Genomic DNA, 14272 nt, shown 5'->3' with positions numbered 1-14272 from the left:
TGAGTGGATCCAAAACTTTTTGGAAATGGGCAAACATTATTTTTAGTACTGAAACTCAAATTTTCTAAGCAAGATTCAATAACATCTCGTGCGCAATCTGGAGAACCTGTAACCAAGAGTTGTTCAAAAGAACTAAGACCTCACCCTTTTAAGGCACTTTGTCGAGCCAATCATTTGTTTAACTATAAAATGCAATGCAGGCTTATAACAGTGAAATACAGTTATTGATCGAGGGCAGCGCAGGCAAAGCCACCAGCAACGACAAATCAAAGAAACTACCACAGATAAATCAAATAATAATTAAAAGGAATTTACAATCAAATAAAAGTATTTAATTTAAAAATAAGAAAAACAAAGACCTTGGCCGGCTGGTCAACATCCTAACATTTCCTTGGTTTTGAACTCGATTGCAATGGCAATCCGCTCTTCTTCTCCTCCTTGTAAAACATATAACGCACCAAAACTTGAAGTCGAAAAATGCGGCGCATTAATCAGATTTTGGGTCTTTTCTTTAGTAAAGATGTGAGGAAGCAAAACCCTAATGATTTTGCTAAACCAGGTAAAATACATTAATACATTAATACTTTAATTTTTATTTTTATTTTTCATTTTCGTGTTCCTTTTTTGCTTAGAAATATATTTGCTGCTAAGATGTTAATTCGCCAGTCTTGGTTGCTTCTGTTTCATTAATTTCTGTCAACGACCCTGTTAGTATATATATGTATATATATATATATATATGAATTTTGGGTGAGAAGTTGTAGTATTTATTGAAGCAAACTTTGTATAGCAGTGTCTTCAAGGGTACATACTGATGGTTAGAACTTGAGATTCCAATTTTGAAGTTTCAGGTTTAAATTTTTGGGATGGAAGTTGAGGTTTGGCCGTTTAGGCTGGGAAATTGTGGCTTCCATTATTTGCCTCAAAGATCTATGGGATGCCAGAACAAATTTTTAGGGCCCGAATGAAATTCTAATTTTTTATAGTATATTATTTTTATAATTTTTTAAGAATTAAATTAAATTTTTTATAATTTTAAGAGGTCAAAGTATAATTTTAACTTTATTAATTTAAAATTTTAAAAAATTCTTAAATAATAATTTTTTATTTTGGGAGAGCCGGACTCTTATCAGCCCCTAGATTCACCTCTGCTATGGACCTTGAAATTTACTAGACAAAGTAAAGGAAAAGAAATGAATGTTAAAAAGAGAACATTATATATGTTTATCTTGTTTGAAATATAAAATTTGTAAAGCAAAGTAATATTTATTATTTTTGTTTGGTTAAATTGAGAGAAGTCAAAGAAATGATTGATTATAATGAAATTTTCTAATTATGTCATTTTATAAAATAATTTTTATAAAGAATTGATAGGATAAAATGTAATTTCACATCAGTAACCTTATTTTCCTTTTTCTAGCTTTTCCTTCAAGTTGGTTAATTAAAAACTAAGTAAATTAAGGGAAAGCTAGGGAAATTCAACTCCCTTTACTTTCCTTAAATAAGAAAAACTATTCAAACAAGAGAAATGTTGTTACTTTCCTTTCCTTTTCTTAATTTTAATGCAATCCAAACCTAGTGTTAGAGACTAACTTGAATTTGATCGTTATTTTACCTTCATAATCCAGGAGAAAGATTCAATTTTGGGTTGCCTGATACACTAAATGTCTCTATTAGATTTTCGATTCTAAAGCTTTGAAAGCTTTTAGCTAGATTTTGGCAATTTTGGACACTGATACGAACACAAATCATGTTTAATTAGCAAGATGCCAGTGTAATAAACACTATACAACAAGTTTAAACTCAATCATATTAGGTAGCATGACAGTTTACTACATGTATCTCATGGTATTGACATTTAATAATTTTTTTCTTCTGTTTGTGTCTACACTGCTGATATGAAGAAAAGAGGAAACAGCATGCATGCATGTATTGCCTGGTCTTCTTTTTGGTTTTACTTGTAGCTTAAGCATATTTAGTTCTCCCAACTTAATACGTAAAACACAAATATCTGTTTTTCTCCAAAAGGTCCTTTGGGTGTTTGGATCCATTTAAGGATTATGGTCTGTTGAACTACACCTCATATCTCCAATCCCCACTCTTGTTACATTTTGATCAATGCAGGCAATAACCTTTTTTAACATTTGTACATTCTATAAATTATTTGTGTAATCTTAAATCTTCAAACATTTCCCTTTTGGGTAAAAAGGCAGGGATCTGGAGAACAATCAAGCTTCTTTATTTGAGAAGTTGCATTCATTCGAAAGTGCAAAGCATGAACAACAACGAATTTGTGGCCCTCTTGCTGCTCTTACGTTCAACTTAGTGGTTGCTGTTGGCATCATTTTCTTGAACAAATGGGTCTGTATGATCAATTTTGCGTATGCAACATAATTCTTTTGCTGCACTGTCTGTTTTAGCTGTAGCAGCATTCTAAAATTTCAATGCTCCACACTTTTTGTTCATCCAGGTTCTTGAAAATGTTGGGTTTCAGTTCCCGGTATGTCTGACAGTTATTCATTATGCTGTCAGCTGGGCATTAATGGCGAGTTTGAAATTCTTTTCTATCCTTCCTGCATCTCCTTCGTCAGAGTTGGCCCCTTTATCTTTGTTTACTTTCGGATTTGTTAACTCTGTGTCTACTGGCCTTGCTAATGTCAGCTTGAAGTACAACAGGTGAGATAACAAGTTAATTTCAGTTTCCTAGGTGACACCCTACTTTATACATTAATTCATTTAGTTTTTCCTCAGTGTGGGATTTTATCAGATGGCTAAGATTGCTATTACACCATTGATTGTCCTGGCAGAATTCATATGGTACAAGAAGAGAATCGCTTTCTCAAAGGTATTCTGATGTGTTGGTAAATACTTAAGTTATAATTAACAGAAATGATGAATACAAGAACATTCTTAACATAGAATTCATATTAATTTCTAGCTTTCTTCAAAATGGAGAAATATTCTGTTTCCATCACTGTCTTAGGAAATATTTATCTCATATTTGGATGGAATCAAATTGTTTATTGTCCCCCTTCACTATTTCTAAACAATTTTTGTTCTAAATTACTGATTACATCTATATCTATATCTATCTATGAGTAGTAGAGCTGTATAGTAATAGGTAGGGGCGAAGTCAAAATAATTTTTTAGGGGTGAATGAAATTTAATTTTTATAATTTATATCTTTATATTTTTTAAAAAATTAAATCAAATTTTATAATTTTAAGGAGTTAAAATATAATTTTATTTTTATTAATTTAAAATTTTAAAAAAAATTTAAAGAATTTAAATAATAATTTTCTATTTTAGGGGGTAAGGGGCCTGTGGCCTGTCAAACCCCCTAGATTCACCTCTTGCTAATAGGGAATCAATAATGTATAGGTGTCTTGTTTCCTTTTCCTTTTTAGTTAGAACTTTATTCTTAGATCATGATTTTCTTCTTATGAGACATTTGTCTTCGAACTTATTTGTCCTTGTGCTTCGCTGCAAATTGTTCGTACATGCTAATTAAGGATTAACTTGTTATTTTAGGACTTTGAAACAAAAAGTTAATTCCTCTATTATTAATATGATTTTCATTTGTAAATAATAATTATAAGATCGAGTGCATGGCCATATTCATAATTCATTAGAGTTAGATTTTTTTTTTATAGTTCCTAATATGCGACATCATATGGAGTGAACTAAATCTAAGCATCTGGCTCATTGGCTAAGAGCATATATTCATGCTGTGTTATCGAGTCATAGGAATTACGTGCTAGTGATGTGTGCATGTTGTATCCCAAAAATCATATGGAGTGAACTTCTTACCTAGGGTGTGCTAAATAAACTATTAATTTTTTATTTCATTGAAAATAAAAATTTTAACATTTAATATTTTAAGTATTTGATAATAAAATTAATTTTTACTTAATATCATGTTTTCATAAAAAAGTGTTGAATAAGAAAAGCGGTGGATAATTACTTATGACGTTGAAATTATTAGTTGTTTTTTTAGAAAATTACATTTGAAATAATTATCTCTTTTTTATTATAAAAAATTAGATATTCAAATTATCATATTTAAAATTTATCCAAAACTATCAAAATAATGTATATTAATAAGATTAAATTAAGAAATAAATAACTTTCAAAATCAATATTTACTTTTATCGATATAATTATTTTATTTTATTTATTTTATTTTTATTTTGGTGAAAAAAATAGAATGAATTACATCAATTTCATAAAAAATTGTTAACTTTATCTATTTTTAGTAGATCTATTATTTCCTTAGGAGCTTCATTCATGACTTGTAAGCTCGATTTCCAGCTCAATCCAAGTTTAGCAAGACGATCCGCTACGAAGTTCTGGGCTCTTGGGACATGCTTAATCTTCCATTCCCCTTCCGACCGCAAGAGGTGTTGAGTTCTGCGTAGCGCAGTAATCCCGGAATCTTCCAAATCCAAGTCCTCCAAATTCTGAGCGACTTCAAGGTTATCAGTCATGATAATGCCTTGTCTATATCCCTTATTGAGCAGAATGAGGATCCCATCTAGGATGCTCCAAACTTCAGCCTCAAACGGAGAACAAACACCTAAGAATCGAGTGAATCCCATTATCCACTTTCCATCATGGTCTCAAGCTACTCCTCTAGTTGCCGCAAATCCAGAATCTCCGGCCACAGCCCCATCAGTGATAAAATCACCCAAGTGTCATCTGGATTATTAGTGGAATTTGAGCTTCGTATTGGTGAGCCCAACAACTAGAGACTTTCACCACTTCAGTTGCTTCTGAGGAAATGTTCTGAAATATGAACAAATTCTTGTTTTTCCCAATACGCTAAGCGATTAGTCCAAAAAGACATGATCGAGTGAGGCCACTATCTTACAATCTTTCATGAAAACAAAGGTTAAGTAAAAGCTAATTCTGAAAAGAGATAGAGAAAAACCTTTATTTTAGTTGGTCTGGAAGCACAAGCATCCACATATCTTTTGTTGTAAGAGAATCTCTAAGAACATGCGCCAAATCTTCAAGGTCATGCCCACATAAGGTACATGAGTTGCTGTGGCCGATACCCTGTCTAGTGCGTTCCGAGTTAGGTAGAAGTCTTTGTTTAAAGGCTAACCAAATAAAAAACTCTTACTCTTTGTGGACCCAAATATTTCCAAGTAGTCTTCCAATACTCCTCTTGAGGATTCCAAGAATCATATTTTAAAGTCCAATAAGTACTGTGAACTAGAAAGTCTCCTGGCGTTGAACGAGCCCAAATCACTCTATCCGAACCGAAATAGGGATGAGGAAGGGGAATACTAGTAATCCTACTAATGACATCATCAAGTAGCCAAATACGAAACATCTCTAAGTTCTAGCTTCCATCTAAGTTTGCCATATTCCTAACACAACAATCCAAATCAAGGTTAGCATAAGAAGGAATTTTAGATATCAAGAAGCCCATACCTGGAATCCAAGAATCTTTCCAGCATTGGCCACTGGCACCATCTCCGATAGACAAAACTAAATTTTCACGAAGGGGTGACCAAATCCTAGAAAGAGATCGCCATAAATGAGAACACTGATTCCTACCAATAAAAGTAGGAAACTGTTCTTTCCAGCCATACTTTGAGCAAAGGACATGAACCCAAAGTGCATTTCTTTTAGAAACAAGGCTAAAACCAATCTTCATAAAAAAGGACAAATTTTGGTCACTCATATGTCTAAAGCCAAGACCACCTCAAGTCCGTGGTTAACATATAGAATCCAACCCACTAGGGACATTTTAGGGTGACCATCAGTACATCCCCAAATGAACTGTCTAACCAATCTTTCAATCTCATCACAAACACCTTTTGGAATCATCATAGATTGCATAAAATAATTAGGAATCGAGAGAAGTACTGATTGAGCCAAGGTTATTCTTCCCGCAATAGAAAGCTTCCTTGCATCCCAGTTCTGCAATTTTCGTCTTACCTTATCAACAATAAAACTCAGGGTGCTTTTGGTTACCCTATCATAAAGAAGAGGGGCACCTAAGTAATTGCCTAGATTTTGAACCTCTTGGAATCTGAAAAGTTGGCTAATTTGACTATAGACATCAACTCTAATAGACTTGGAAAAGAAGATATTGCTTTTTCCCACACTAACTTTGTGACCTTTAAATCTTATAAAACTGAGTAAGAATGCTATCCAATAGCCGTGCTTGATAAAGATGAGCTTTGCAAAAAATCACCAAGTCATCAACAAAGAACAGATGAGATACTGTAAGATCGTTACGAGATAAGTGAATTGGATCCCAATTACCGTTATCCATTTCAGCCCGAATAAAATGACCCAACCATTCCATGCAGAGCACAAAGAGATAAGGCAATAAGGGACATCCATGGCGGATTCCCCTAATCGGTTTGAACTTCTGAGTAGGCACCCCATTCCAAAGGATTTGCATAGAAGCGAAAAAGATAGCCGACATAATCACGTTCTGTAGAAAGACAGGGATTCCAGCTACAGCCAATAAGGCATTAATAAATTCCCAACTAACTCTATCATAAGCTTTTTCCAAATTTAGCTTAATAGTCATCCAATTCCTTCTTTTCCTATTACCTTGCATAAAATGGATGACTTTTTGAGCCAAAATGATATTCTCAGAAATGTTTCGTCTAGCTATAAAACCAGTTTGTTCCTGATATATCAGTTTAGGGAATATCACCTTAAACCGATGTGCAATCACTTTCATCACCAACTTATAGAGAATAGAAAACAAACTAATAGGCCGAAAATGACTGAAATCATTAGGACTTTATTTTTTTGGAATGAGAACAATCAACCTATTATTCAAGTCCTAATCGATCAACCTACTAGCAAAAACATCCTTAACCCATTGACATATATCATTACGAAGGATATCCCACTGACTTTGGAAGAAATGAGTATGAAAACTATCACTCTCAGGGGCTTTTAGTGGGGCCATGTCGAATAACGCTATTTTAATCTCCTCATCATTTATATCAGCTTCCAAAAAAAAAGTCTTTGAGGGATTAAGACAAGGAAAACCAAAATTAGGAATGTCTCTCAAGACAGAAGGTACCTCCCCATAAAGTCTTTCAAAGAATTCCACCGCTTTAGATTGCAGGATATCTTGATTAAAGTACTATTCTCCATTATCTATACGTAAGGATGTGATTTGGTTAAAATTCCTTCTCCTTATTGTACACTATGGAAGAATTTAGTATTACGATCACCCAATTGAAGCCAATCACACCGAGCTTTTTGTCTTTAGAGTAAATCTTCATGGTCTAGAACGTTTTCTAGCTCATCTTTAATTTCCATCTCTTTTTTAGCTAAACATGTAGAGATAGAGTTGACTAAGGCACTTTGAATACTATTGAGCGATCTCATGAGGTTCCGCTTACGAGTACCCAAAAAGCCATACACATTCCTGTTCCAATCTTTGACAGAATAAACAAAATTGGTTAATGAGTCAACCATATTACCTGTAAATTTCCACTTATCTCTGACAAGATTGGGGAAATCATTGTGGTTTGTCCATCCTGCTAAGAATCTGAAGTGCCTTTATTTATACAAAAATCCGGTCTAGTAGACAATAAAAGAGGCCGATGATCCGATTTAATCCAAGTGAGATGATGAACTAAGCACTGCGAGAAAGTTATCATCCAAGCGTCATTTGCTAAGGCCCGACCGAGTCTGACAAAAGTGGTCACCTCGTTGCCAAGTGTAGGAAGAATCACTATACCTCAAGTTCTGCAACTCACAAGAATCAACAAAATGTCCAAATAAATCACATCGCTTACCTATGGTAAATGGACTTTTCTTATCCGCAGGTGATAAAATGGCGTTAAAGTCCCCCATAATAAGCCAAGGGATAGAATGATCAGGGATTACAGATTTTAACCCCTTCCAAAGACGCTTACGTTTTGATCTATCTAGGCTGCCATATAGAAAATAAATAAAGAGGAACTTTTAAAGTTATCAATACGTAAAAAAATAAATTGAGGATGGTTTCGAATGATTTGAACTTGAACCGTCTCCTTCCATCTGACCCAGATACCACTTGCAAAACCAACAACTTTAACTCGATGTGAGCAATTAAAACCCAATTTCTCAATAATAGAATTAACCTTAATACCAATCACTCTCGGTTCAACCAAACAAATAATATCAGATCGGTGTTCCACATTGTATTCCCGAAAAGTTTAAATAAAATTTCTGCTAGCACAGCTTTGACAATTCCATGTAAAAATATTTAAATTTAGGCCCATAATAAATAAATAAATAGATAAAAATAAAACCAAATAGAAGATTAAAAACAACGAAACTTTAAAATAAATCAAACCCAAATAACCATAAAAGTTCAAAAGACCCAAAAGACTAGCTCCCACTTGTTGTTCATCAAAATTTGGAACAACTTCAAAATCAAGATCACCTTTGGATAAAGCCGAAAGACTCTCAGCCAGTTGCTCCATAGACTCCTTCAACATCACTCGGTGTGAGTCAGAGGTTGTGAATCAGGTACTATTACTATGGAAAATTCTGCTTTGTTTTTTTAGTAATTCTCCTTCCCCTGTTTCTCATTCCCTTTCCCGTGCCAGAGAAAGCCACTGTAGACAGACCCAAGGATCTTTTAAGAGAAGGATCACTGCTGTTAATATTGAGATTTTTGTTTTCAGGAAAAACCACAGTCGAGTGTTTGCCGGAATCGAGACCTCCTACTTCCACCAGAATTTCGTTTTGGTTATGCACAACAAATGTTGATTCTACCCGAAAGGTTGAAGCCCTGCCTTCAAGATAAAGATCTACCTCATTATGAGATTTTCTTTGCGATCCGGCCGCCGTAGGGGACCGACTGCAACTACCAGCAACCTCAGGATTAAACTGGGCTACTGACTTCGGGCCAAACTGATCCATCATGCCTCAGGCTTGAAAATTCGGAGAAACCCCAAGGCCCAGGTGTTTAGACGGTTCTTTAGAGAGTTGTAAGCTATTATTATTCCCGTCTGTCTGACCGTTGTGCTGGAAGCCAGAATCCTTCTTATGGAAATTTCCAATTAAAACTTCTTTCCTTCTAGGTCTCCGAGAATCTGGCAAATCCACCTCATAATTCTCTTTGGTCAAATCCTTATTGTTAAGGACCCTAAAACGAGAACCTTCAATTTCCCTCTCATGATTTCCTAAAGAGTTTTGCGCATTCTCTCTAAACTTCCACCTTGATTTCCTTTCGACAATCATCCATGGCCTGTAAATTTCGTTCGTCTTCTCTGACCCGTCCGCGGCCCTATTTCGACTTTCTCATGGCACTTCCGGTGGGTCAATATTCTTTTCACCAATGGGATCATGGTTTCTATAATTACAAAAATTCTCTACATGCCCATATCTCTCACAAAGGAAGCAAATTGTAGGTAAAGATTCGTACTCCACATTTTGTTTTCGACCATTAATCAGGATTTAGGAAACCAAAGGTTTATCCAAGTCAACTTAAATAACCATTGTAGCAAAGTGACCCCTTGCCCTGTTATCGGTGTTCATATCCAACTTGGCTACTTTTCCAACCATTCTCCCTATCTCAGTAATGATTTTATGATTTTATGATTGTACAAATAACCAAGTAGGCTAAGAAATCTGATCCAAGCCATCACAACACTTGGAAATCACTGTATAGGATCAAAAGCTAATGTCCAAGGTTGGACAGTCAAGTATTGACCAAAAATGGTTCAGGGACCTTCTAAAAGAGCTTTTTCACAATCTAGTTTATTTTGAAATTTGACCAGCAAATATCCATTCTCAATATCCATGCAAAGGCTCCACGGGTCTCCACAAGTTATATATTTTGTTCTGGAAAACCTAAAATCCAATATTACGACCAAGAAATTTTAAAATCACGGTGTTCTTCATACCTTGAATGAGGATTTGATGAATTCTATCCGAGAAAGTTATAGCAGGCACTCTATTCACAAATAATTTCTGGATGTCTCCTTCCAATTTGTTAATTTTTTTTTTCTTCCAATCTATTGAGAGTGTCCTTTGGAGATTGTCCGGCGAGTTTGTCTCTTCACGAAATAGTTTGTTCCGAAGACAGATCAACCATCATGTCACTACTCGTGTCAACATATTTCTCTTTAAAGTGAACCTTCTTAGGCATCAACTCCTCCGCAATGGATTTCACAGAACCAGAGTTATCACAGAGAGAAGACATTTTTAAGACCTAGGCAGAGCTTTCTTTTTCCCTAAATTTTTCCTTCGAGTATATTTTAATCTTCAGTGAGTTCATAACCTTAAACTCGTTAGAAAAGAGTCTTAAACCTCTACAATTAGAATAAAAATACCATTTTGCCTTTTTGTCTCTTTGCATAATTTCTTCACAACAATAGATACTTATCAAATCTAAATATCATAATTCACATTAAACTCTTAATAATAATCCTGGTATGGTAAAAGTTACACTTTTATCCTCTTCTCGACAAAAATAAAAATTTTATAATTTAATCCATATATTTTGAAATCTTTTTCATTTTATTTCCAAGAGTTGTTTTTATCGCACTAATACTTATTCCAATTTTATTCTCATGCCAAATAATCAGTAATAATTCTTATTTCTTTTTTGATTAAATTTGCACTTTAATTCTCCAACTTTTTCAAATTTACAATTTAATTCTTTTGCTACATGTCCAATTTCCACAATACTATTCATCGAATTCTATCCCTAATATCAATTTTCCTTTTGTAAAATTTGTATCTGACTCAATTTTAATTTTTTCGTCATTTCATTGTTTCAAATCCCAGAACAGTACTCTGTCTTGTTGAAAATTTGGGGGTGTTACAAAAAACCTTGTCCTCAAGCTTGAAGTCACAGTTCCCTTGCATCTGTTGTTATCTCTGTTGGTTCATTGTCCTTTATTTCCAACTAGAAAAGCTTTTTGCATTGATTGGGTTTGCGCATATAGCTCATCACAATTGTAACAAAGTCCTTTTGCACGTTGTTCAGTCATCTCTCTGCTTGTTAGTGTTTTAACGAAGGTAGAAGGGTCATTGCTAAATTTGGGTGTAGCTCGCGTTCTTTTGTCCAGAATCATCTTAGTTGTTGTTTATGTAATTTTGGAATTCTAGACAGCAGTAGGATTATCAGGTCGGTTTGTTTCTGTTAGTAATTTTTTTTCTCAAATAGCCTTTCTAGACTCATCTCTTGAACTAGATTGGGTAGGTGATGTAATTCCACATCGTCTCTGAAGGATTCGATTAGGCCTCAAGTGAACAAGTCCACCTGTTGATTGATAATAAAGGATACAAGGGAATCGATTGGCTCTTCTGATCCATACCTCAAGACCTTTTAAAATTCAGAATGAGTTTTCTAGCGATGCAAATATGCATCTGCCGAGTGAAAGAAAAAAGTAGAACAAAATACTTTTTAAGTACTCTGAAGATTGTATCCTTAGAAGAAAGTTAATTGTGGAATCGAGATTCCGATTGGATGGAACATTTTAAGCTAATGAATCAACAATAAATTTAATCGGATTAGAGGTTATTAACATGATCAAAAACAGTGAATTCAATCTTAACTTCTCAATTGACAGTAGTAATCCTATAACTTTGATTTCCAACAACACTTTCAATAGCAAACTCAAGTGTCGGCAATTTGCTGTTCGTTTTCTTTCTTTGTTTAATTCCTCCTATCCTATGAAATCTTTCAGGTGGTTGCGTTAGCAGTTGTATCAGTTGGGGTTGCTGTTGCTACTGTAACTGATTTACAATTCATCTTCTTCGGTGCTTGTGTAGCATTGGCATGGATAATACCTAGTGCAGTCAATAAAATACTTTGGTCCAACTTGCAACAACAACAAAAATGGACAGCATTGGCGTATGTTTCATGTTCCTCTGAGCTTATTTGGCAGTTTTAGGTTGAGTGGAATAAATGTATAGCCTGCTAAAAAAGATTCTACATTTGGATGTTTAGATGGGATGCAAATTTTTAAGTAATATTTGCTTGTTCTCTTGATAGGAAAGATTGTAAGTTCCTTTCGGAGATAAGATTAATCCTTTCTTGTTCTCACTATTCCTTTCCCGATAATATCCAAACATGGTCATGGTTACCTGCGTGCAAGAAAATATTCCTTTTCCTTTACGTTGATTATCTAAAATATTTCAAAACTTCTCACTGGTTTAAGTTGTGAATTTGTTGAACAGATTAATGTGGAAGACTACACCAATCACTTTGGTTTTTTTGGTTTTTATGATTCCTTTGGATCCTCCTGGTTTACTTGCGTTCCATTGGAGCTTCAGCAGTACATCAGCCATTCTCGTGTCTGCTTTTCTTGGCTTCTTGCTTCAGTGGTCCAGTGCTTTGACACTTGGGTAAGTTCCAATTAAGCTAGTTTTTAGTTTGATCCATGCTGCAACTTGCTATCATTGATGTTTACGACTTGCCATAATATCATCTTTTTTGCTTTATGGGGTTGGTTTTATAGTACAGTGCTTTTTTCCCTTTAACATAGGATAAGTATTCATGGCTGGCTAGGTCCAGGGCCGGTTCTTTTTGTTCAAGGCAAAATGACTTTTTTGGAAAATGATTTTGGCATTTTCTGATGTTCATTTGACAGAAAATTGATTGTTTAACGAAAAACAACTTTTTAGTGAACTGAAATTAAATCTTATTCTCTGACACTTTCCTAAGAATAGGTGCCCAACTGCTCGTGGCCATGAGCAGGCTAGTCAGCAAATCTGCAAATTTAGTTCAATTTTAACCTGGATTTGACATAATTTTTTAGATTGAGACTTCACTTGAGTCATATATTATTATATTAATTAATAAAACAATGTTTGCTTTTAGTGTTTTTTTTTTAAGAATAAAAATATTTAAAACTGTAAATTTCAGTATTTCTATTTTGAATATAATTTAGATTAATCTCTACTTTTTTTTTAATCCTTTTAGCAGCTTAAAAATAATACCATGCCCGCAACAAGGTGCAAGCGTTTATCTAGTATTAAAAAAAAAGTTCTTTTGTTTTCCGAAAATCTTTGAACTTTTCTAGAAAGTACATTTTAGAGTTGATTAATATGAAACAAACGATGGAAGTAAACATAATAAAAGAAGTCAGATTTGATATTTTCTGATTGTTCAAGATGCATAAAAAAAAAAAAATTGGACGTCTAAAGTGGAACGGTGATAAAATGTAAAAAAAAAAAAAAAAAAAAAAAAGGAGGAGAATTATTTGCCCCTTTACCTCATTTGTTGTTTGGTTCATGTTCAGGGCTACATCTGCTATATCCTCTGTGGTTCTTGGACAATTCAAAACTTGTGTTATCCTCCTTGGAAATTATTATCTTTTTGGTTCAAATCCTGGCACAACCAGTATTTTTGGTGCGTTTATAGCCATTGGTGGAATGTCCTTTTACACATACCTTAATATACGTGCTATGAAGCGGTAGTCAGGGTCATTGTTGTCCCTGACGAAGGAACTGGAGACGACATGTTACAAAAACTAAAAAAACTTCATGGTGATTGCATATATGACACTGAATGGCAAAACTTTGTAACAGTTTAAACTATTGTTAATAACATTATTTAAAATAAGCATGATTGAAGCAATCTACTAAAAGAAAAATTAATACCACATTTGGTTGGGGAATGAAATAGGACTGTAATGGAATAGAATTATAATCAGTAATTCAATTATTTTGTTGAATGGAATGGAATAGAGTTGTAATAGTATTCTTCTGTTCGGTTGAATGGAATAAATGTTTGTAATAGTATAATGAAAAAGGCTTAAATGAGCGGAATACCTTTAACATAATTTTTATAGATAAATGATTATTATTATTAAATTTTAATAGAATTATTATTTAATATAATTTAATAAAAATAAAAATAAATAATTTAATCATATTTTAATATAATTATTATTAAATATAATTTAAATAAAAATAAAATATATAATTTAATATTATTCTTAATATAATTTGGTTCATCTATAGGGGAAGGATGTAATTTTGACATTTTGCAAGGGGAATTTATGCAGACCAATCCCCAACAAATGCTACCCTCTCATCCCACGCACACTTACCTTTTGTCATATGGGTGATTCCAGCCATCAAATTTGACACAATTTCTTTTACCAAATCTACTACATCATCTCACTACATGTATAATACGAAGGACAAAACATAATCTCATAGAATCATAGTTACCAAAATTACAAATATTGATCCAAAAATAATAATTATTCTCATTTTTATATTTATGAAAAATACCAAACATCTATACACCAAACAAACCCAACAATGACATTTA

At 33.7% G+C, this 14272-nt stretch overlaps 1 protein-coding gene across 1 annotated transcript; it reads left to right on the top strand.

The window, feature by feature from the left end:
• Positions 1 to 347: 347 nt before the first annotated feature.
• On the top strand, positions 348 to 13744 carry LOC108472130 (nucleotide-sugar uncharacterized transporter 1-like). Its single transcript, XM_017773644.2, has 7 exons — positions 348 to 559; positions 2210 to 2361; positions 2471 to 2676; positions 2752 to 2845; positions 11676 to 11842; positions 12169 to 12336; positions 13233 to 13744. The coding sequence occupies exons 1-7, from the start codon at positions 478 to 480 to the stop codon at positions 13408 to 13410; spliced, it is 1047 nt and encodes a 348-aa protein (XP_017629133.2). The 5' UTR covers positions 348 to 477; the 3' UTR covers positions 13411 to 13744.
• Positions 13745 to 14272: the final 528 nt, after the last annotated feature.

Source organism: Gossypium arboreum, chromosome 11 (genome assembly GCF_025698485.1).
Source record: "Gossypium arboreum isolate Shixiya-1 chromosome 11, ASM2569848v2, whole genome shotgun sequence".
NCBI classification, from domain to species: Eukaryota; Viridiplantae; Streptophyta; class Magnoliopsida; order Malvales; family Malvaceae; genus Gossypium; species Gossypium arboreum.
This window is presented reverse-complemented; position numbering and strand designations above follow the sequence as displayed.